Source organism: Aquila chrysaetos, chromosome 22 (assembly GCF_900496995.4).
Source record: "Aquila chrysaetos chrysaetos chromosome 22, bAquChr1.4, whole genome shotgun sequence".
NCBI classification, from domain to species: Eukaryota; Metazoa; Chordata; class Aves; order Accipitriformes; family Accipitridae; genus Aquila; species Aquila chrysaetos.
Genome location: NC_044025.1, coordinates 18,140,941 through 18,165,886, shown reverse-complemented (window position 1 = coordinate 18,165,886; position 24,946 = coordinate 18,140,941). Strand labels below are relative to the sequence as shown.

The window sequence follows — 24,946 nt, the reverse complement described above, 5'->3', positions numbered from 1 at the left end:
CTTTGCAAGAAAATATGCGTGAAAAATGAGGACAACATCCTCTTTCTGTATTACTGTATATATGAATCACATTTCTTCTGAAAAGAAGACAGCAACTTTATTTGAGAAAACAAATAACTGACAAGTTTCCACAGTGCTTGTGCACACATGTTGTCTCCAACATTTATCCAGGACCACAGTCCCCCTGAAACCCGCTCTGCACCATTAGAGACTTGACGCTTGAGGAAAACCCTCCTCATGGAGAACGTGCATTGTTATATACATTGAAAAATCTAAAGTTTCAGGTGTAGATTATCTGGGCTGATAACCATGCACCTAATATCAAATTTCTGTAAGCAACTTATAGACAAAAGCTCCCTTCAGCCAACTCGGTGATAAGGTTTCTTGCATATATGTGCATGCACATAAGGGGACATTGTTTTAAGGTCTTTTTGTGGAAAATATTCATTTATTAATGGAAACTAAAGTACTAATTATTTAAGCAAAAATTTTAAATGTTTATCTTTTCAGCCAGTATTTTCAGGATTGTTTATGAACTATCAACATTTTCCATAGTTACCAGAATATGTAGACAAAATACATTTCAGCAAAACCCAGTCTGGTATTCCAAGACGGCAATGTAGCAAACCCGATGCCAATCTTTTTAGAAAGCTTCCAAAACTGATCCAAGGAGCTGCTATCTGCAGAAATCTGACCTCTATAGAACAAAATTCGCTTTGGGCTATAGTAAACCACAGCCAGATGAGACAAATGTATACGTATATGTATGGTGGCGAAGTGCCAAGGCAGCTTTTGCAGAGCCCAGTCATGCCCCTGGAGTCCAAGAGGACTTTTCTGATGGAGTTGGTGAGCACAAGGATATCAGTGATCTGGTTAAGGACCAGAAGGATGTCCTGCTATTGAGTGGCTGGGTGCTATTCAGGTGTAAGACATTAGATTTACTAATTGAAAGTGCCACACAGGAGGCACAACGGCCAGGCTGGGCTCAAAATCAGGTATTTACCATTTGAGAAAGAGAGCCCAGTCTTCAGTGCCAATCAGAAAGGCTTGTTAGGAATTGCCAGAAAAGGGTTTGAGATCAAAACAGAAAATATCCTTACGCTGCTGAGTGCCTGGTTCGTTCCTAACACTTGTGGTTCTGGCTGCCCAGTTCAAAAACTTTAAAAAAAAAAAAAAAAGACTGAGGAGGGTGAAAAGGAGCATCTGGCATGAAAGGGGAACTAAACAGAGCTGGGCTCTCGACTCTGGGAAAGACAGGACTGAGCGGGAAGCAGGTAATAGAGGTACAAGAAGATTATGAATGCTATGGAGAAGGAAGGAAGTGGAAAGCAATTGTTCATTGCTTGCCAAAATACGGAAATTGGGGATACCTCCTGAAAAGGTAACACAGAAATTGGGGGCACCTCCTGAAAAGATGAGGCAGCGTGATTTCAATGAAGCAAATGGAGACGTTTTTCAGTTGAGCGAGGCTGCGCGAGTTATACTCTTTCCTCAGGACTTACATCTTCAACTCAAGACTTTCTTCCCCCCAACCCCCTGTTTTTCCCCCTTCATACAGACCCCCCCGCCCCTTTTCCCTGGCCGAAGGGGCGATGCTGCTCTTCCCCGCTCCTCCATGCGACCAGCCCCCGGGGTAAAGAGGAGGCTGCTCTGCCCCCTGTTACCTGACAGCCTCCAGCATCAGTCCCACGGGAAACACCCGCGCTGTCCCCACCGTCAGCCCCCGTCCCCACGCCTGACCGGGACCCTCCCCAGCCCGGGAGGGTGTCTCCCCGCCGCCGGCCCCTGCGCGGCGCCTTTAAGCCCCGCTCCGTGATGTCACCGCGACTGGGAGACACTGGGCGGCGGGGCTGCCGCGGGGAGCGCGGCCCGCCGGGGACCCCCTGCCCGCCGGGGACCCCTTTGCCCGGCGAGAACCCCTGTCCGCTGGGGACCCCCTGCCCGGCGAGACTCCCTACCCGGCGGGGACCCCCTGCCCGGCGGGGACCCTCTACCCACCGAGCCCCCCTTGCCCGGCGGGGACCCCCTCGCTCGGCGGGGACCCCCTGCCCGGTGAACCCCGCTGCCCGGCGGGGACCCCCTCGCCCCCGCCGTCGGGACGGGCTCGGCAGCGCAGCATGGGCAGCCTTCAGCTGCAGGACTTCGCGGCGGGCTGGGTGGGCGGTAAGTGGTGCCGTGGGCTCCGGGTGGCTGGGGGGGGGGGGAAGACGGCGGTGGGGGGACAGGAGCGTGCGTGGGAATAAAATCCTCCCGTGTCACCTACGGTCTGTGCCTCCGACCGGCGTGCTCGTACCACCAGCGGATGAGCGGTTTGCTTTGCTTTGCCTTGCCTCAGAACTGCGGTTTGTTCCCATTTCCACGGGCGGGATACTTAAAATTTAAGTATCGGGACGTGTGATGCTGCTGCCCTCCCAGGGAGGGGTGTGTGCTTGTGGCGGGGGGGGCGGCTGCCAAAGCCACCCCGGCACGTCCCCGACACCCCCCGGCTCTCTTTTCCTTGCTGTCACGGCTGGAAGCCCCGCCGAGCTCGGGGGGGGGAGCAGCCGGGGGCTCGCAACAACCAACCCGGGGTCCCCCCGGCGCACACACCCCCGGGAGAGGCCCGGCCCGGCTTCCCCCCCCCCGCCATCCCACCAGGGCAAACAGGCTGACGGCTGGGGCGGCGGTGCTGGCAGAGAGGGGTATTGATCCGGTCTGCTGAAAATGCTGATTGCAAACACCGGGAAAATTGATACCAGCAAGAAAAGGAAAAGTGAGGATGTGTGGAGGCACCAGTAATGTAGTATGTCTTCCAGAACTGAGAGTTCCCGCTGGGTTTAACAGCTGATAAGGTGCACAGCTAAGCTGTCCTGCTTCCCCGGGTGGGCTGCAGGAGCGGCAGGGCAGAGGGTCAAGCGTGGCACTGACCGCTGCAGACCAGAGCTCTGCCCGGGCTACTGCTCACGCCAGGCTCAGCAAGGGGGTGTGAGACGGCTCATGGATCCTGACCAGCCAGACGAGGTTAATAGGTTAGCCAACTCTAAAAAACCCAGAACGTCTGCCAAAAGGTTATGCGAGCAGCTGATTTTTGGATCTTTGCAGCCTGCAGAGGCTGTGTAGCATGCAGTCGCTCTCTCTGCCCCCCTGACCCTGTGCTATTGCCACACACCCCCAGGAGTGGGACGGGATGTCCAAGGGGGTGAACAACCACCAGCACTCGGTGACGGTGGCAGCGGACAGTTTTCATGCATAGCACTGGACCGCGGGTGGTCTCAGGTTAAGGTCCAGGAGGAGAGGGGACGTTTTATAATATGTTTTTGAGTAAAGTCATAATGTCTTGACCAAGGACATGATGCTATTTTCAGTCCTAATCCACTACAAGCGGGAAATTTCATGTAGTCTCTAAAGCACTTGGGGACAACGGTTTGCACAGAGACTTGCAAATGGGGAAGCAGCACAAATTACCCACCATCTCCACAAACACCCTAAAAACTGCCGGTGTTGTTTGCAACAAGCACACAAACCCATATCCTGGCCGTGGCACGTGGGTTGCTCTGTCCTCCCGGAGAAGGGGGAAACCAAGCTGTGCTCTGCCCTGCCATGGGGGCTCCTTTCTGGCAGTGAGCGGCACGAGTAGGTGGGCAGGATGGTAAGGGGGAATGGGCCAGTTTCTCCCAGAGAACCATGGGGAATGAGGCTGGATGGGACTGTAGGGATCAATACAGAGCAGGATCCTCTTTACCTGAATCATCTCTGACAGGTATCTCTATAAACGGCTCTTAAAACGGCAAAGGATGGGGGTTCACAGTCCCTGTCAGCAGTCAGCTCTAGAGCATCTCTATCTGAGCCAGGAAAATGCATTTCCTTGTGTCTAACCTAAATCTCACCATTTTGAGGCTAAAAATTTTCATGAGCCTACAAGAGTGTGAGAGGGGTTGTTCGTAGACAGGACGTACAAATACAACACCTCCTCCTCTTGCTCAGATGCCTTTGAGACGTAAAATTGACGGAGTCCAGGAGAGTATTCAAGGAAAGATGTGCAAGTGTTTCTGCCCAGCTTTTACCTGTCGTCAGAGACGGGGCACTGTGCTGGGGATTGCTCTGGCTTGGCCCAATACAACTGTTCCTATGGAAATCTCTCCTCCTCCCCTATAAACCCATTGCTTCCTGTCCCATCATAGAACCTTCTTCAATGTTTTGCGTAATACTTTGCTTTCATCCCCAGGAGCCGCCAGCGTGGTTGTGGGCCACCCCCTGGACACAATCAAGGTAAACCACTTTTGAACTGTGCCCTCACATCACCACCCAAAACCCCACTGATGGGAAGGTGGCCTCTCTCTAGATGACACTTCAAAAGCCCTTCACTTCCCCTGTCACCCCAAGGAGGAATTTAGCCTAAGTAGAAATGTATTCATAGACTTTCTTCCTCTCCAATGCTCATTTTGAACAAGAAACTAAAAGAACTGGCTGATACATGCGAGTTCCTCTAGTCAGGATTAATGCTGAAAATTAAATCTGGCCTTACTTAATGTGTGGTTTACCTAACAGTTTACTGAACAGTTCTGCCAATGTTTTATTGAACTTTGCCACAGACAAGTATTCAAAGGGCAACAGGGGAACTATATTTGTTTTGCTGCAGGCACATTTTTATGTGTTTTCCTAGTGTTGGCAAAGCTGGAAGGGCAGAGTACTGAGATTTTATCCCAGGGCTATGAGATGCAGTATTTACTATTCCTGCAAGACAATTATTCTTCAGAGGGAAGGGTTTAGAGATGTCAGAAGATATTTGCTAGCACGATGCAGACAAGCCCATGCACACACCTATACAGCCTGGCCCAACCAAGTTGACTGTCCGTATTGATGCAGAGATATAGAAGATGATCCTGTTCCTTTCTCTTCTTGTACAGTGCGATAGGCATCTCTGGCCAACTTTCATTGCTTCAGCTGCTCTGCCCCACGCGCTCTGATCTGGTTCAAGCATCGTTCCTGGCATCAGGCAGGGCTGTCAGATGTGGCAAACCCAAGAGCCAGTGGTCCTCTTTGCACCTTAGAGACCCATGGAGGGCAATAGGGAGGAGGCAGGGTCCAGCGCAGCCCACGCCACATCCCTTCCCCAGCCACCGCAGCCATCCCCTTGCATGACAGCCGCCTCTCCTGGGATCAGGAGATGGCCTGCCAGCCCTATCCTTTCTGAGCCGCTAAGGTGATATCAGCCCCGGGAGCATCGCCGCAGGAGGATGGGCGCAGACCCCGTGCTGGAGGAGCCGCACGGCTGCCCACACCATCCCAGCGATGGGTATGGCCAGGGCACGGACAGCGCCGGCAGGCTCTGCCCAGGGTTGCCAAGGCAATCCTCATCTCAGGCTGGCCATCAGGGCATCACTGCCAGGTTTGGGGGAGTCTGGCAACAACTGAGAGAGGATCCTGCTGGGAAACATCGAGTTTCTGGATGCCAAGAAAGAGCGAGCCCATCCTTCAGTGCTTATAAAGACAACTGTCAGGCTGACCCCTCTGTTGTCCTTGGCTTTGGACGTTGCCTGGGAATACCAAGTAGGCAGACTTGTTATCTTTCCAAATTTAGGGGAAGGGAAGAGGAAAGGAGAGTTTTTACACGGCACTAAGCCAGCAAAGGGGCAGCTCAGCAGCATTCACAGCCTCCGGGGATGGGAGGTCCGTCCCCACGTGGAGGAGGGGACAGGACTGAACGAAAGGTTAGGTGGGGTATATGGTATCCACACCACGGTTCCCACCAAGCAGGTCTCCTCCTTCAGCTGGCCCCTTCCCAGCGTCACAGCTTCCATCAAACCCAAGCTGCTGTTTTTTTCCACGGCCTCGCGGAACTCTAAATGGTTTTACATTTACTCACTTTTCATCTTCCACATTGCATTCATTTCCCCAGAACTTTCTTCAGTTTCTGGGTGTCACCCAAGAGCCCTATCTAATCGAAATGTAACAAAAAGGAGAATTTTCCTGAGGAATATCCATACTGGTGTCAGTTGACTTTGACAGAGATGCCAGCAGGGATTTCAGTGCTGGCTGTTAACAGCTTAGCTAAGGGGCACATGTGTGAGAAGCAGTTTGTGAGGACACTCAGTTGCCCTCAGTTACTCAAAAAATGTATTAACTTGAACCTCTAAATACCTGGTTACTGTGTAAAAGAAAAAAAAAACAAGCCCATGGAGGCCAAATGGAAACGTCTAGACTAAGCATGCAAATGAAGCCAGGAAGGAATGCGGGACTGCGCACCGCGGTCGCCCCGTCCTGGGCTGCTCGGGCTGCAGCCGCCCTCGCCGCCAGTCCCCCCCCGGCCCCGTTACCCCCGGCGTGAGTCACGGCATGCACAGGTCTGCACCCACGGCCCGGGCCTGCCCGCGTTGCACAACGTGTGCTGCATAAGCTGTAGCTGGCATCTTCACGTACCAGCTTGTTTCTAAGGGCTCAGTACATATTCTGCTTTTGTTGCCGCCTTCTCCGTGGCCTCCGGCCAGGCGCGGAGCGGAGCGGCGGTGCTGGGTGCATGCAGACGGCTGCACGGAGCAGCCCCGGGGTGAGGGGTTGAGCCCGGGTTTCAGTCCTTCCCGCTCCCCGGTCAAGGTCCCACCATGGCACCCCACCAGCCAGCCTCTTGCAGGGCTCTGGGCCAAATGTTTGGGTCATTCAACCTGCTATTTGCTGTCCAAAAGCTCTCCCCAGGCAGAAACTCTGGAGGTCACGCACTCCTTTGGGCTTAAAATTCCCAAATAAAATTCCTGCTTCACCCTGGTGTAAGTCGGGGCTGAGCCACCTGAGGGGACTGGGCACTGTCCCTCCAGCGCAGGTTGGCACTGTCCCCTCCAAAGCTTCGTTTTGTCACTCCTGCTAGCAGCATTGCTGATGGGTATGACCAGAAATGCTGTCCCCATTCCCTAAAAACATCCCCGACAGACCACGTGTGAGTGTCTTCCTACAAAAAATGAGCTCTGGCCTTAGCCAAGATCAGCCCCAGGTCCTGCGAACTGAATGGGGTTTCCGTTTCCTCACACACCTCTAAGCCCAAACAAAAAATGCATCCCTTGTTAGGATGTTTTTAGTGCAAACTTGTGAGCAGCTTGAACGAAAGATGATCCAAATATATGTGGGGGTATATATTTATATGTGAGAAGGGGAAAGTATGTTGAATCATACAGGCTTTGTCGTGACTTAAACGCCATTTCTTACAGCTGTTGTAGGCATTTTTTGGAAGGCGTATAACTATTGCTTTCCAGAAACAAAACGTCTTTGTTGGAAATGATGTAAAAATGGATTTTTGAGCGAAGCATGGAGAATTTCTGAGATGGAGCTGAATTATTTTGGCTCCGTTTAGTATTTCTATGTCTTAGAATCCACCTTGGACCAGAAGGGCCCTGGAAGCCTCCCAGGAGATCTCTCCTTTCCATCCTTCAGCAACGCATCCCAACCTCCACTGCGAGTCCCCAAACGGAGGAGACCACATCACTCTCCAATTTCCACATAAATCACGAACTTGCCAATGATAGCACTGCACACCAGCAGTCTGCTGTGCCGGGCCAGGGTAGCTGGTCTGGTCTTGAGAACAATCTGACAGTCATCGATTCCAGATGTTGCAGAAAGCTTCAGACCTCTGAGGTCCTGTTTAGCCCTGCTTCTGGCAAAGTTCAAGGGGGGGTGGATGCATATATATCTTATTTTATTGCTCTGTTTTCTTTACAACTAAGGAAAGATTCGCTCTCAAAGCAAAATACACATTGTTTACGTAGCATGAGCTTTCACTGGGCTGGAAGCATGGGATTTTAACTGCATTTCATGAATGTATTTTGCAGACTCGTTTGCAAGCTGGACAAGGGTATGGAAATACACTCAACTGCGTTCTCACTGTGTACAGAAATGAGTCTGTAAGTACTTTACCTTACTTAAAATGTGCTGGTAGAAAATGCAACAAATAGATAAATAGATAAATACATAAAGCAATTATACAAAATCACTGTTGACACCAGCAGTTATATGAAGACCAATGTAGTCGGTGCAATTGAGCCTGCAAATCCCTATAGCCTTCTCTTGCTTAACTCTAAGGTAACTCTCTTGGCTGCTCCTATAAGGAAAAGACATATCCCTGGCATGGAGTGATAAATAACACTGCCACATGGGTCAGGGTGTTACATCCACAGTGCCTCTTTTGCCTGTACCTGCTGGCAAAGCTCTACCGGAGGTATTTTGCTGACTTTGGTGATTCCAGGACAGAAGCTGGCCATAAGAGGGACTTTTTTGTGGGTTCCTGTGCTTTCAGCATATCCTGTATTCTGCACAATCTTTGCAAGTCTTTAGCAGTATGAATTAATTTTAATTTGCTCAGCACGTGCAAACGGTTGGTTCCAGGAGACATCTGGTACTTGGATTCGCATTTCTGGCCTGATAGACAAGTTGGGGTTTACGCTGCTCAGTCCCGTTCGCTTTCTTAACTCCTGCTCCCTTCCCCGGGTAGGTGGCTGGCTTCTTCAAAGGCATGTCCTTCCCGCTGGCCAGCATCGCCGTCTACAGCTCCGTGGTGTTCGGCGTCTTCAGCAACACGCAACGGCTCCTCAGCCAGCTCCGCCACGGAGACCCATCTCGCACGCCGGAGCTCGCAGACATGGCTCTAGCCAGCACGGTGGCAGGGTTCGTCTCCGTGGGCATCGGCACTCCTGTCGACCTGGTAAAGATAAGGCTACAGATGCAAACGCAGCCGTACATTGAAGGTAGGAAGCAAGAGTTTCTCCCTCATTTCTTTCCCAGTTCTTTGGTGTTTACCGAGAGCTTTAGGACAACTTTGCTTCAAGGCCTGGCTCTCTGCTGCCTTGGGCCACTGCAATTGAGCTAAAAATGCTTCCTTCTGCCTCAGGATGGACCCCATCCTGCTCAGCTCAAGGGGAGGGTTTTTATCAATGACATTGATCAGATCGCCGCCGTCCTTTCCAGCTGATTGGGTTCTGTAGTGAACACAGGGACAAGTCTGTTCAGGACCAGGAGCTGTGGGAGCCACCTTCCCCACACGGCCGTGGGGCAGGAACAGCGAGTCCCCGGGCTAGCGAGTCCCTGGGCTATCGGGTCCCCTGGAGATCCCACCAGCAACACCACGGCTGCCAGTGGTAACGCCAGCTCCCCATCTCCCGTTGCACACTCTCAGTCCCACGTATATTTGCCCATAAACCCCTCTCTGTTATTCCACCCTCCTCTGTTCAAAAGCAGAAATTACACATGTCCGTTTTTTGAAAACCGCTGGTTTATTCGCAGGCAGGGTTACAGGTACCCAGGCGCAGGTAAGACGGGTCAGGAGGGGACACAGGCAGGATGGCAGTGGGCAGCTGTAACCTCTCCAGAACCTGCAGGCAGAAGGAGCTGCTTCTGCTCGAGATGGCGGCTGAATTTCATTGTAGGCTGCCAGCACGGAGCAAACCCCACTGGAGCATATGCACAGCTGAAGGACGAGACGGCACAGCTTCAGAGCTGAACAGCTTGGACTTCAGCAGTTTCAGAAACACGTTTCTCATGATTACAGTTGTGGTGTTTAACTCTGAAATACTGACATTTTTGTATTGCTTTGATAAAATAATATTATGTCCATTTTTAAAAGCCTCCATGCAGTTTAGGAACCTAATGCCCTTTCCAAAAGCAATTTGGTCTACGTGGCAAGGGCCAGACTCTGAAGATGTTGAGGATTTCAGAGATGCAGCTTGGCACCAGAGGTGGTTAAAATCCATGAAAATTGGGCACATAGCCTTAAACTCGTTTGGAAATCTCACTGGGCACATACTTATTGGGAGGCATGCAATGCATTTAAGAAAAATCTGTCCTGAAGTATCTACATATCTTTCAAAAATGGACCTAAGTCCTCTTTCTTAAAACTTTTTTTCCCACGCTACATATTGATCCCAGCAAAAGAAAATGGATGGCAGTGATTTCTGTTCAATGGCAGTGGGGTTTTGAGAGGAGTTCTGCAACAATGTATCTATTATAATGGTTGTATCTTTTTTTTTGCAGCAAACATTAAACTAAAGCCCACAGTTCCTGGATTTCCTGTGTACCGAGGCCCAATTCACTGCTTTAGGACAGTTCTACAGAAAGAGGGGATAGCAGGAATATACCGAGGCGCGGGCGCAATGCTTCTGAGGGATGTTCCTGGGTACTGCCTCTATTTCATCCCTTACACATTTTTCTGTGGCTGGATTACCCCCGATGGATGCATTTCCCCTAATCCCTCCTCCATCTGGCTGGCAGGGGGTGTAGCAGGTAAGCACCTTTTTTTCCAACAACACTGGAAAACAAGGATGGGAAGGTTCCCAGGGCAGATTATGGGGGTGGCTCAGGGGCCACCACATCCTCCTGGTCACCAGGAAAGGACATGGGGCTGAACGACCTTCCTCCCCCATGACCAAGTTCCCTAGCACGACGGCTGCACTTTACGACTTGCCAAACTTTATGGAAGTCGCGTTATCAGACCTTCATCAGGCTCAATGTCAGCAAGAAGGAAAACACCCAGTGCCTTCATCTCCCTGGATGTCTCACAGCAGCCTGCGTATCACATTGCCAGCGATACGCGGCAGCCAAGATGCCTCCAGAAGAGGACTTCAACCTGTTGGCTGCCCACCAGGAGGGTGTGCACCCTACCCGTGTGCAGGAGAAGCAGAGTTGACTGTTACTGATCTTCTTTTTTTTCCCCGTGTACACCTGCTAGTAAGACTGGCGTGTGCATCCCCCACCATGCTTACGGGTGTAAGGTCATCCCTACACCCGCTCCCCATTTCTTGGCCATTTCTAAATTGCAGACCCCTAAATGCAGATCAATCCTTAGCTCAGGTAATGATTACAAAATGCTGTCTCCATTTCTCCTGCAAATAGACAGAGCCCTGGCCCATCTGGACAGCTTCTCTAGTATGCCCCAACACTCACATAGTTCCAAACAAACTCTTGTCTGTCCAACTGGGACATGTATTGCAGTCACACGCTGACCTTTTCAGAGAGGCAAAACATCCCACTCAGCAGCAGGGTAATCAATGTAAATAGATGGTCTCATTATTGGAATGATGATGTATCTCAGCTGTGTGGAGCCTAATCCTGGTTGCATAAGAAGGACCTGCCTCTTATTTGCATTCTCAGCTCAAACTTTGCTTTTCAACAGTATTATCCGAGGACTCCAGTTTTTCTGAAATCGCCCCAAGTGGCAGCTGCCTGCAGCTCGGGTTCTCCTCACGGCGTGTTCATGCCCCACCAGAAGCATGGCAGAAGATGTATTTGCACCTGGGGGAGCACCTCCTGGGCTGCCTGCATTTGACTACCAGCGTAACCCCCAAAATCTCAATGCTTCTTCAGAAACAGGGAACTTTGCTCCCAGAAATACCATTGCTGTACCTGAGCAGGGTGGATGCCCTGAAACGAAAATCCCATGAGTATGATGCGGTAGATGAGAGGTGAATTTCTGAGTTCACTGACCTGCGGCCCAGGAAATATAGCGAAGAAATTGTTCAAATACTTCTGCATTTTTCTAGGAGCCATTTCCTGGGGGACTGCTACTCCAATGGATGTTGTGAAAAGTCGACTTCAGGCAGATGGAGTTTATTTAAACAAGTACAAAGGGACCCTTGACTGTATCTTGCAGAGCTACCAGAATGAGGGCTTAAAAGTAAGTGATATTTGAAGTAAAATCTGGGTATTAGACATTTAATTTTCAATTGGGAAATATAATGGCTGTTACAAACCTATCTGCAGGGTTGAGAGACAGCTAAAGCCAATTACTGCTAAATTATAATAATGACAGTAGGTAATTACAGGGCAGATTCTTTCTAAATCATAATAGTGAGAGTAATAATGTGCTTTACAGCAATGAAAAAATGAATGACTGGGGGTCACAGTCTGCTGGTGTAATTAACTGAAAATAACACTTCATGTCAGTGCATTTAATTGTGAACATGATTTGACTTATTATAAATCAGAGGTAGAAAATCTTGCCTCTGTGATTACTTCTACAAAATGCAGAGGTCAAATATTTCCCATTGACACCAAAGTCAGTGGGAACTGATTCCAGTGGGACCGTGCTGGCACCCCAGGTGCGTTTGGTTGCCTTGGGCAATGCTTTGATGGAATTGATGCTGCGTTTTGCACTGCTCATCCTCATTTTGCACTAAGATAGAGTTGATTGACAATGTTCTTAAATCAGAATTGCTTTGGTTTCAAACATGAAGAAAGGCTGCGTGCCAAAAAGCCCTTATCTCCTTTTTCTGACTTTGTCTTTTAGTGTAATAAAAGATGTTTGTTCTACCTGCAAACTTTGCCTCAGTTAAACGTGAATGGCAGAGAACCAGGGTTTGCAGCTTTATTGCACTGCCAATACACGGTTATGAAAAGCAACATCTTCTGATATTGAAATAAATCTGTATTTAAGTTGTCATCAAAACATCATGTGGGCTCTTAGCTCCAAAGTGTTAATTTTCACATTCCGAGGGAAAAGTAACAAGTCGCAAAAAGAAAAATAACCTGCAAAATCACAAGTCAGTGTGATTTAAATATTTGCCAACATGCCACAATGTTATGCCAGCCGTCACAGGACCCTGCAGTCTGGTTTGTTTTTTGCCGTTGAGTGAAAGTCACAGTCCTAGGAAGCACAGGCACCCGGAGAGATGCTAAAGACCACACTCGGATGGTCAGAGGAGGGTCAGGGTGCCCCAGGCTCTACGCAGGCTCCCTGCCCTGTGCGTTCAGTTTGGCATGCAGTTTCACACTAAAACATAGGGTAGCTGAAAAGGGAATTTCCGTGTGTTTTCCCTTCTCTCTCCATCCTCATCCTCACTCCCCACCCTCCTTGTCCTGCCTGAATATTCACAACTAATTCAGGCACTTAGGTTTTTTTGTTTGAGGTTGAGCTGCTTGCAGTTTTTCTGCTATCACGCCTGGCACGCGGACCAAAGACAGCAATAGGATTGAGTAATAGTTGATAAGACTAGATCCTTCTCTCATAAGGAAAATCTTTTTATGTGTTGGGAGACACACAACTGGTAAATAGCAAACCCAGGTCTGGATGTTTTCATTCTGGGACAAAGGAACAAAATTTGCAGTGCTGAAAATATTTGCCTGATGTACACAAAAAAATGTAAATATAGCCCTCTTCTTTCTCCATAGTCAGGTGTGTTCATTCTGATAAGAAAAAATTATGCCTCTGTGCTTTTCTTCATAAATCTTCATTATTATTTAACCTGGCACTCTAGTGTAACTTTATGGATGCTGCAAAAGTTTGAATTTCCTCCCAGAAAATTCTATCTTTCCTAACAAAATAAAACACCCCAATAAATCGAGTAATATCCTAAATATCCCAACATTGCAATTTCACATTGCAAACTCCATCCTAAACTATGTGAACATATTTTGATTCTGTCTCGTACAAGTCAGCACCATGCACTGGATTTATTGGACACAAGATATGGTGCTGTTTAGCAGAGCTCAGTATTTCAGGGGAAATCCTGGTTAGACACTTAAATCTATGGGCTTCTGGTCTTGGAGACGAGATCTTCCATGCCTTCTTACAGTAGCCGTGGGAGCTTTGCCTTTGTAAAGATTAGAAGGGGGCTTGCTTTGCTGATGTTAGTTTTCATGTCTATTCTGAACTTCTGGTGTTTAGATTAGTGACCACAGTGATTAGCCTGGGTGGTTAATGGAGCGATTTTGTGAGAAACAGGCCAGCAGAGATACTACCTGCAACCATCATTTTGTAAATAGGCTCACCCCAGCGCGAGTGGTTTGTGCACACCCTTGCACATACCAGGCAACAGTGTTTGTAGCAAGGGGGGGTTTCAAAGGGAGACAAGCCAACACGAGGAGCAAGGAGCGACAAAGACCCCTCTCCGCTTTCCAGAAAGCACTTTACTGTTCAAGCACTTAAGAGGCACAGGTTCTTTCACTCTTGTAAGTCCCAGCATCTTTTAAAAAAATAGATATTGAGCAGAATGAGGAAGGCTGGCTGTGGATATTTATTATCTTAATGAAAGAAAATGCTGGGATACATATGGGCACCAAAGCTTGACCTTAGGAACCCACATGTGAAAATATCAGCTTCTATTGAATATTTTTCCCAAAGCCGGTGGTGAGAGTTAGTTCTCAGCAAGGTACAGAGTAAGTCTAGTTTTCTGTTGATTGAGAAATTCCTTCTATGCTCAAAGGTGAAACCTGCAAAATAGTCCACGTGGCACAGTGCCCACATTGGCTGGGCTGGCTTGCAGCCACACCGCTCCCTCTCCGCTTTCCAAAAGTCTTCTGCGCCCATAGACCCAGGCCTGGGAGTCAGAGCATTTGCTGCATGAAAGCAACAGCCTTCTAGTTCTACCCTGGGGTTTGCACGATCCCCACATGCTTAGGTATGCAAAGGGAAGGAGGGACTGTAGCTAGGCAGGACAACACTAGAAGATGGTTTAGGTTTCTTGCTTTCTGCTCTACACCACTGGCAGGAGGCCATTTTTTTACCCTTTCCCTCTTGTAACTCTTGCCGGCGGATACTGATGGGGGTCCACAGGGAGCATGGAGCACAATAATACCAAACCAGTGACTTTTGCCATTGAGTTTCCATTCTCCAGCGCAGACTTCAGCAAAGACCAGCAGTGAGAGCGTATCTTCTGAGCAAACCAAGATTTGGTTCTTCAGAATCCCACCATGACTTCATTCGATGTTTTCTTCTTCTTCTTGAAATAGCCAGTATATTCCTGTGCTCTAACCTTTCTCCATCCCCAACAGGTCTTTTTTAGGGGCATCACGGTCAATACAGTGCGAGGATTCCCAGTGAGTTCAGCCATGTTTCTTGGCTATGAACTTTCCCTCAAAGCAATGAAAAGAGACCAAACTGAGACCAATCCTTAACTTCCAGGTCAGCGCATAAAGACCCTCTAGCTTTATTAAAATTAGAGAATTAATCTTTGAATCAAATGGAGTCACAATTGTATAGATCCTCTGAAAGTCAGATAACTCACACGGGTACCTACATCTGAATAGTCAAACACTTTTCAAATTTGGGTCTGTGGGATCTGGAGCAGACAATAGATGTGCCGATGGATTTTGGTTTCATTCCAGATCTGGAATTTCACTGCAATCTGTTCTCATTGTTGTGATTGTTTTGATTAGTATGAATCAGAAAAGAAAATTTGAAAGGAGAATATTCTCCAACATTTTATAAGTTTTGAAATACCATTCTCCCTAAAGTCCCTGCACAGTATCCTTTCCTCCCTTGATCCATCCACAAAGACCTGAAATTAAGCCCTTTCAAAGTGTCTTGACTATCAGCTCACAGTTTTACTCTTTCCCTCATAAACCTAGGGTTGCATAAAGGAGCAGCATTAAAAATATCTGATTAAAGAAACTTTTTTAGCGGTTAACTACTCAAAATTATTCTTGGCAGTCTTTGCTGTTTTCTGCAGTACTTCATAAACCTCCTTCTTTCTTATTTCAAAAGTGTTGCCAAGAAGACCTGAAAGTCTCCTATTTTCCTGAGCCAAATCAGCAGTGTGGTGTTGGTGAGGGCTCAGCTGCTCTGACCGAAGACTCCTGTCCTGCACCTACAGCATCTGCTTTCTCTTCTACCACGGACTTAGTCCCTGGAGGACTCCGAAAACTGCACCAGCTCAATGAAATCCAAAGACTATTTTCTTATCGAATCTTTCACTCTGTTGTCTAAGAGCACCTTAATAATTCCCATGGTTGGGCTTTTTCACTGATGACATTTTTCCCATTGAGCCGAGGGAAAAACTTACTTGCTTTACCCACACGAATGAGATGATATACCCAAACCCAGCCCACCCAACACCAGCCAACAGAGCGTCTTTTGTACAACACTGCATATAAAGCTCGTCTTTCTTGTGAACAAGGAAAGGAGGAGGTGTTGTGAGTGTGCAGGTGCTTTTTGTGTAGGAAGGCCTAGATTCCCACCAAATCCTAGCTTGCTTTCACGATCAAAGAAATGCATGACTCCACCTGTATGAACGGATACTCGTGTTTTACATCACAGAACTTTAGAGTCTGGCACAATTTAACACATTATCATGAAAAAATGCAAAGGGCTTCAACAGCTTCAGTTTGTTATCCAAGGTGTAAACAGAATTGGGATACAGGAGGATGTTAAAATTCAGAGACTAAGCTGCTCTTTTTCTTCAGAAAACAATAAAACAATTCTGCATTTCCTATAGATGGCTGCCTATTAATTTACCTAACTTGCCTTGTGTAGCCCTCCAGGGACCTACTAGAGGTATCTTGTTAGACCTTCTGATCTCCCTGACATGATAGTCCAGCTTGCCAACTGCCAAATCCTGCAGCCATCACTTTGCAGCCTTGAGAGACCATCACCAAAGGAAGTCTCTTCAAGGGATGCAGAGTTTACCCCAAACTATTCATTAAAATACACGGGCCAGCTTCAGACCTCCAGCTCTTTGCTGCAATCCCACTGAGACAGCTGGGGCAGACCCAGGTCTCTCTTTGGTCTACCTCAGCCTTTCAATTATTCCAATATCTTTTACATCATGATTATTTCTGTTCATGCTGTTAAATATCTCCATGCTTTATTTTCTAAGCATGGAGCTTCTGATGCCAAACCCAAGAAGAACCAGCTCTGCTGGGACATGAGGACTCTGGTGGCACTGGCAGGAGAGGCTGAGGGGTAACAGCCTCACATGCAAAGGGACATGTGGCATGGGGGGATAGTCTGAGACAATACTGTCCTCTGGGAAATGTATGGTTCCTCCCCATCTTCCTCTGGAGGAGAAGAGCTCTGGGGAAAAAAGCCCAGCAATGGCAGTTTTAGCAGATGCCCTCAGTAAAGGTTTCTGAAGACAACCTGGAGCAGCTGTCCAGCTTTCCTCCGTAAAAGGAGGAGAAGGAAAGAGAAACTCCTACATCCTCTTCCCTGGACGAATGGAGGAATTGGTGACAAGACTTGAAGACCTTAGTGGAAAGTGCCTGAAAACTCGGGTCTGGAGCAGTACTCAGAAATGGGGTCCCCAACTTTGGGCTTCTCTTCACTGGGGCCCAAATTAAAACCAGGCGTGTGGCTTCCCCCCAAAACTGGCCTTAAAAAGTGGGGGAAACAGCTGGTGTTGCTTCATCTCAGGACTTGCAGGCGTGGAGGCTCACAGTGCCTTTGAGCTTGGCAAGAACACAGGGAACTGTTTTTGATAAACAGTATGGATAAAATTGATGAGCCTTCACACAAGTATTTGTTGCTGGCTGCATTTAAGGATTCATCCTTTCTATGTTACCTATTTTAAGGCATATACGTAAAATATGTTCTTTAGATACAAAATATCATATGTCTCCAGGGATAATGCTTGGGAGACTGTTTTTTCAGTGCAAATAAATGGTGTTGCTTATCTGCCTGCATTATGTAAAATGGACCATGAATAATTAAAATGATGAGGTTTGCAACAAGCTGTGTATCTGAATGATCCTGCCCTCACGGCGCGCAGGTTTGGTCTGTTCAGTGCCTCCCTGGGCATAAAGCCCTGAGACCCGCATTGGAGTGGCATGGTGATTTTTCCTGATATTCTTCATCCAATTCAAACAGTTTTGAGACGGATGTCCAGGATGTACTTGGACAAAACTCTCGTGAACACACACCTGCCAGAAGGAGCTGTCAGGGAGAGCTGTGGACTATGCGGTGTAGAAAGGGAGCAGAGGGCAGAAAGCTTTTGATATAAAAAAAATGCAAAGCAAGTGGGAAGTGAATAAAAAGTTTCGGCCACATGATGGCATCCTCGTCCGTGGCCGTGCGCTGCTTGCTGGAGCTGCCAGGCAATCTTCTGTCTTGCTCCATTCAACTCTGAGTCCAGATTTGCTGCCAGACTGGTACACGCTCCCTTCCCAACTGGCAGCCCCACACTGGGCAGCGTGCAGGTGATTTTGGGGTGACACTGGGTCAGGCACAGCAGGGTTGGGACAAGCAGCTTTTGAGGCACAGCACTTTGTGGTGCGGTTGTACCCATCGCTGTGATCGATCACAGCAGATCCCTGCATGTGGAGCTTGATAAATATTCAGTCTTGCTTTTGAATTAGTGAGTGCATTGCTGTGTCACCAAGGAAAAAGGTCCAGCAGTGGGGTTGGGTGACACTGCAGGGGGGGTCAGCCCCATGTCTCAAAGATGAGGGATGGCAATTACAATTTATGTACAGAGAGACTTGACAGGTCTGTGTCTTGTGAATTATTTTCTTTATGATATATCAAATGCATTAATTTTTAGAGTTAATATCAATATTATTATCCATTGATAGAAATTAGGATCTGTAGGGAATCCTCTCCAGGGACCTGGTGATGGGAATTTAAAACAGTGCCTTGCCTGGCAGGCAAACATACATACATACATACAGCTGATTCAAATCCCTTGTATGGGGCACTGATTGCATATGTTGGTGATTTCTTCCCTGAATTACACAAAGGAAAAATGCCCCGTGTCAACGGAACTCAGGATACGGACCCGCTCCTCCGTCAGTGCTGTGGCCATAGTGACCTGCCGTCGGTGGCACGTTCCCCAGCACCATGCACGCTGGAGTGGGAGAAGCCATCTAGCTTGTTCACAGATGCTCACAGAGCCCCACATTTCTGAGATAAACGCAGTACATGCTGAAATTGGTAAAAAATGAGAAGGGAGACAGAAGGACCAGGGGTACCTACTTTTATGCTTTTCTTGCCTGGAATATGAAAGCATACTCAGACCTGTCATGCCTCAAATAAGTCTGTAATTGCCTGACTTTCATGTTGCTGGTGGTGTTCCAGCTCTTACAACACTCTATATTACTTAATGAGATGCTGGCTGTGTAGCTGTTTTTCCCAGTTTATACACTATGTAGTGCTATGGGAGGAAGAAAAGGTAACAGCAGTTTATTTCCCCATTTGAAAAAAACCCGAACAAACAGGAACAAATTTCCCAGTGAAAAGCTATTCTTCTGGAAAATAGTCCTGACCTGGAGGAAGGTCTTTGGTGCCGGGAGAAGCTTCGTGATGCCCACGGGGTGTGAGGTGGGAGCAGGCTGGGGCTGCCCTCCGGCCAGGGGGCAAGGAGGGGGGTCACCTCACCTCCCTGTTTCTGCATCCCCACTGCTGCTGGGCACCTATAATGTCCTTGAGTCCTTCTCCCAGGCAGGGTGCAGCTGACATCCCATGCAGGAGCAGTTTTAGTGGCTGCTGAAGCCCTGCCTGTGATGGCTCCAGGCCAGGCTGAGATTTTCTCACGCCTCAGGAGTCCCTGCCTGGCATGTCTGCATGTCAGGGGAAGGCGAGATCACAGTCCTCATCTTGGTTTCTCTTCTTCTGTTGTACTCTGAGACAGAGGAGTAGGTCACATCTTTGCAGGAATTAAGATATATTATATCTCCTTGGTTTATCTGAAGTTCTTTGTTTTGTCATAGAGGTTTTTACAGTAGAGATTTCTCTCCTAGACATTGCATTCATGTAAGCCAAGAAGGCCAATGCCTGTCTTGTACCCGTGAAGAAAAAGGTCAAGTGTGGAGTCAGAAGAAACGGTGAGATCCAAGGAGACAAGTGGGAAGAAGTTCAAGTTGCTAAATTCAACAGAAACTGCACAAGAACAGCTTCCTTTCTCTAAAGCCATCTTCTTCCTATATATGCTCCTATAGTGTTGCATAGACTGATCACTGACAACTTAGATAAGTGGTATGTAAAGTATCCTTCCAGAGATAAGCTCCAAAAGGAATTAGGCCATGCCATGAGGGGAAATTTAAGTAGTTACACTGATTTTCAAAGCAGTTTTCCTAAACTGTAGATCCTGCGACAGCTCCAGAATCAGACACTGGTGGAACAACCAATCTGTTCAGAGCCATACATGCAGCAGAAGGAGACTATCTTTTTAAGGGGGTCTCAGAGGTCCCATATGATGTTTCACTGTAAGATATAAAACGCTGGATACATCAAGAAATCTCGTCTTAGTATAGGTGAAATACTAAGGCTACTGGACTGTAGAACACCAAATCTCTGAAAAGAATATGAAGGTCCTCTTGAGTGATGGAGAAAGCAATGGATAACCTTGGGTCACAAGGTGAAACATTTGGAGAAACAAGAACCTTGCAACTGGGGTAGCACAGGCTGAGACTGCCCTGCTGCCAACACCCAGTGCTTCAAGCCTGGCACCTTCACGGCCTCGCCTGCTGTAAAAGCACCAGGAATAACATAGCTCATCTTCATGGATTGGACCAGCTCATGGTCTATTCCCCATGTTTCAAAACATTTTAGCACTAACATAGCCTATTTTACACATAAAAAATCTTGCCAACTCTTTTGGAAGAGGGCCAGCCTATTCTTACTCATGCAACTAGGTGTGAACAAATATCCGTGCTTATTAAATTGTGGTTGCTGTGTTTCAATCAAGCAGTCTGCAGGTGGCTTTTCAATGCTTCCAGCATGAAAAGCAAGCTGCAATGTGGGTCTGGCTGGTGAAGGACTCTAATGCAGCCACAGAGTGATTGCCTTACGCTGTCTGTCTGTCCTGCATGTTCAACCTTCCTCTACACGCTGTGCTGAGAGGGAAATCCAGCACCCAGGGTCATCTCACAGTGGGACAAGCGAGGAAGGGTGAGTGGACTTGTGATCTGAGCGCTCTGCAATATTTCTCTTTCCCGGTGTGAAAGCGGTCAGGCCTACAAAAAAGGACACTGAAGTGAGAGCAATGGCATCAGGAAAACCTTAAAATCCAAGAGAACTGGTGACCTTTGTGGACAATTCCTGATTTCTTCTGCTGATTTCTGGAGACTGTTGGTTGTGAGATGCACTTGCAATACGTGCAAAGCCCAGCATGGCTGGCATGTTGCTGTCATGGCTTTTTGCTTTTAGATGCCTCAGCTCTTGCTAAATATCATTGCAACATGGAAAGCTTGGCTTCCCTGCTAAAGAACCCAGGAAAGCTCCGGTGACTGTACTATTGCATGAAACAAAGATGACTCGCAGCTCTGAAGGTCCCTCTCAGGTGTGCTCCCCCATCTCACAGCTCCCAAGCACCACTGGTTTTGGTTAATTTAAATGGTTTCAAATTAATTACAACTCTTCTGAAAGTAATGGGAGCTCCATTACCTACAGAAGCTAACGTGAGTCCTGAGGACGTCCCGTGGTCCGTCTGCTAGGACAGGGCAGAGCGTGTGGCTAGCAGGAGGTGCCACCACCCTCTTCAAGCTGGCACATGAAATATTCCCCGAATTCATCTGGATTTTACACCTTTCTGTCATAGGCAATCTTGCTATTACTGTGCTATGGTTTACCCTTGTGTAGAGGAATTAGAATGACCCTATTTTCCTTTATTTCTACACTAGCATATGTCATCTTTATCTAAAAGAAAGGAAAAAAAGTACTGCAAGCCACCTTATCTCTGGAAAATGAAACTATCAATAGTATCTCTTTATCTGCAGTCTTTGCAAGCTCTTACATCTTGATCAGTGTACACAGCAAATGTAAAAGAAGCTGGTAAGTTATCTTGGTTTGTTTCGTCTACAGGGAATCTTTTTTCCTACATTAAAAAAACCCAAACCGTACAGAGTTTCTTGGAAACACTACAGTGGGATGCAAATTCTCCCATGAGAATTGGGAAGATCTGGAGGTTTATGCTAACTACGTTAACACACTGATCTGGAAATTGGATGTTTGTGCAGCATTTTCAGTCAATCAACCTATCATCGAAATAGGTGCATTAAAAGAGAATATATCCCAAAGGATTTGCGCATAAACCAAAAATGTACAGTACATTAGATGACGATTTTCAAAGGAGCCAGAGGGAACAGCCTGTAAGAGACCACAGAAATATATTGGGAGAGTTTTGTGTGTTCACCTTTTCCAAATATCTGTTCTGGGCTGGAATCGTACAATCCCGTCAGGCGAAAGTTGTGATCGCGAACCAGGCACACCCAGCCGATGTGCTGCCCTCGTGCTGGCGGTACATCGGCTGACGGAGCTCTTTGCCTCCTTCCTTACTCTGCTCCTCCACTGCATCCTTTAGTGGGCAGGGAAGTGATAGGAGGTACGGGGATACACGATCGGCTCGTGGATGGTCCTGCCCCGGGCTGACCACAGCGAGTTTCCCCTCTCAGGTCTCCCAATGGCAATGTAGGGGATGTTTCTATGGGCTAATGCACCCACTACCTTTGAGTTTGGTGATCTTTATTAAAAATCCTGGGTTTCGGTTCTTCGTTTTGTTTCTGATTTTTCCAGCCAGAAATCTTAAAAGGGAACAAAAAACCTCGGAAAGACCAGACCTGACATTGGTGGCTCCCCACTTTGACAACTGGCCTTTTGAGGCTTGTGGATTTGTGACCTTGGGGGGAAGTAGACTCACACGGTCACCTTCCTACATACTGCACTTTGGCTACTGAATTTATTACGAAAGTCTCAGTTTTTTTGAGCGATGGTTAAAAAACCTCTACTTCCTCTCTACGTTTTGGCCTGCGTTGCTGAAAGAGAGATTAAGGGAGAGGAACAGAGGGAGATCAGATCCCTAGACATGATGACAGAAAATAAACTGCTGATCGTATTTAACACACAAATGACAACATAGTTGTGAAAATACATTGCCGCAGCTGGTCATCAAAATGAAGACTTCTAAAAGATCAAAACTAAATGTTTAAAGATTATATAAAAAAGCTGGTCTTTTTGCTGGGATGGCAGCAAATATTAATTTCCATGGTCTTTGGGTCAGCCTCTAAATGCTGGAATAGAGCCTAAACTCTCCAAAGAGAAGCCATAACCTGTGCCACTCGCTTCTCTGCTCAATCCACTGCTGCTCTAACCAATACATGGAAAGGTCTTTCTGTGCCAGTTTGTCTTCTGGTGATTTCTGATTCACTTTAAATTGAAGACAGCTTCTATGATATATATGAAATACCTATTTGCCCTGGAGCAACAACAGCATGAGATAGATCTCACTAAGCAATCAAATAGAAATGAAAAGATGTAGAGATAGCGCTGGGACTGCTGGCAGACAGAGACTGTGAAAAGGAACTGCAGGCTCAGGGAACAGCTCAGGAGCAGCTCTGGAAGCTCTGCCATTCCAATTTTCAACTAGTAACAAAAATACAGATCTTGTCCTTTTGGGCTATAGGCCTGGGAATAAGTTATCTGATCTGCTCACTGTCCAGTGAACATAATTACATCTCATGGATGGAAAGGTCCTAATTATGTATCCTGCATACAATTTATGCCACCAATCGCTTTCACTTACAGTGCGCGGCAGTTGCATTGAGACATCACTCCTTAGGTGAAAAGGCCCTAGAAACCCAGCTAAATATATCAGATTTTGTAAAATCCTTGCAAAGACAGAGAGTAGCAGCTACCGGGCAAAATGGGATTTCTAATGAACATATTTTCCTTAAAAACAAGAAGCAGGAGAAACTCCTTACAGTCACGAAGAGCCCCTTGCCCCTCTCTCCCCATGGTTTGTTACCATATTCCTTGCACAACCTTGGCTAAATCAAAGATGCTTGCAAATTCTTTCCCTTAAAACCATGTAAAATCATTTTTTCAACCACCTGAGAAACCAAGCATCCCACAAGTATTACACATCGTTTATTTCCTTCAGGGATTTATGCTTTGAACTAATTGTTCTAGCTCTTGCCGTGGGGCTTTACTGGCTGAAGAAACAGGGAGCAGCACGCCCATTGCTTTGCTTGAGCAAAAAGCTGTTTCCTCAAGGGACACCCACCTGTCACAGAGGTCTCTTTATTGCTTTTCAGGGAATCACAGGCTCTCAATCATAAATCAGCGATTTTAGCACCTCTCTAACAGCCCAGTGCCTTGAAAGATGCCACTGCCTGGCTCATGAACGCCATCCCTCTCCGCGATAGACTTTTGTGTATCAGCTTATCATAACGTAGCCTGCTGCCAGCTTTAACTTGCCAAGGGAGGGCTCTGGCTTTTTCTAGGTATTCCCTGGGGCCTGTGTGAAAGCTGTAGCTGCCTAATGGGATGTACACTTCCCACACAAAAATCATCTAAGGGCGAACTTCAAAGAAAAGGCAGGGAGCATCCGCCCCAGCCCAGAGCTGGTGCTGGGTGTGCAGGCAGCAAGGCAAGGGCAGGAGCAGCAGGCAGGTTCTCCTCTGCTCCCCTTGGCATGCGGGCAGGCGGCAGAGCCACGCTCGGCCACATGAATCCCTTGCCGGTAGGCAAATGCCAGAGAAAAACCAGCAAATTACAACCTGATGTTTTCTCTTTGCAGCACAGTTTCCGGAGGGATCGTGCCCATCGTTCAGCCAGACTGACCAGCAGAAGGCTCAAGCTTTTGAAGAAGATCTTTGAGGCATGACAGCATTTAAGGCATAACAGGAGAGAAGCTTAAAAGTCCACCCTGGGGATCTGAAAGAAATCTGAAGGGCTACCACTTGCTCTGCCAAGGTGTGCAACTTGAAAAAAGGAAACCTCTGTGGCCAGAGAAAGCTCTAGCAGACATTCAACCTGATTTGGAGACTCCATCTGAGAGAATTTCCAAGTTAACACCATTCTGGTCACTAGGACTATTTTTGCATCCACTCGTTTCTGTTTAAAAGGGAACGGGTGGGATGTGACAATACAGTCAGTGTTTGCACGCTGAGGGCCCAATCCTTATCTGCACACTGGTGCACTTGCAGTCGGCAGAGGTGGGATCACAGTCCAGGACTATGGGATCCCTCTCCAGATGCAGCAGCTGTAATTCAGCATGACAACTTCTCCAGGCTTCTCCATGACTCTGTCTGTCTGATCCACAGACCACTGCAGCGTTATCAACTTTCTTTGAGAAAGGTCCTGCCTTGAATCCAGGGGGAAGCCAGCTCACAGCCTGTTAGTTTGTTTTCTTGGGAACTCTGGCAATGCTGAACATTATTGTCTCTTCACTTTCATGGAACTATAATTTACAGAAGTGCAGGAGACAAAACCCACATCTGAAAAAAAAATGCTTTCGTAGATTTTTAACTATTGTTTCCTGTTGGGGTGTGATATTATAATGTT

At 47.5% G+C, this 24,946-nt stretch overlaps 1 protein-coding gene across 3 annotated transcripts; it reads left to right on the top strand.

Annotated features, from left to right (window-relative positions):
• The first annotated feature begins 1,783 nt into the window (after positions 1-1,783).
• Positions 1,784-24,266, top strand: SLC25A48 (solute carrier family 25 member 48). Of its 3 annotated transcripts, XM_029998413.2 has the most exons (8): positions 1,787-2,163; positions 4,205-4,248; positions 7,797-7,868; positions 8,456-8,708; positions 9,991-10,239; positions 11,496-11,629; positions 14,725-14,854; positions 15,437-15,548. In XM_029998413.2, exons 1-7 carry the CDS (start codon positions 2,118-2,120, stop codon positions 14,845-14,847), a joined length of 921 nt encoding a protein of 306 aa, XP_029854273.1. In that variant the 5' UTR covers positions 1,787-2,117; the 3' UTR covers positions 14,848-14,854; positions 15,437-15,548. The 3 variants fall into 3 exon arrangements, with proteins under 3 accessions (XP_029854274.1, XP_029854272.1, XP_029854273.1); XM_029998414.2 differs by lacking the exons at positions 14,725-14,854; positions 15,437-15,548 and adding an exon at positions 24,180-24,266 and having other exon boundaries at positions 1,784-2,163; XM_029998412.2 differs by lacking the exon at positions 14,725-14,854 and having other exon boundaries at positions 1,786-2,163; positions 15,437-17,715.
• Positions 24,267-24,946: the final 680 nt, after the last annotated feature.

Coding starts and splice junctions, on each gene's coding strand:
- SLC25A48 (XM_029998412.2), top strand. CDS start 2,118: ATGGGCAGCCTTCAGCTGCAGGACTTCGCGGCGGGCTGGGTGGGCG. Junction 8,709..9,990: donor AACGCAGCCGTACATTGAAG/GTAGGAAGCAAG, acceptor TTTTTTTTGCAG/CAAACATTAAACTAAAGCCC. Junction 10,240..11,495: donor GCTGGCAGGGGGTGTAGCAG/GTAAGCACCTTT, acceptor GCATTTTTCTAG/GAGCCATTTCCTGGGGGACT.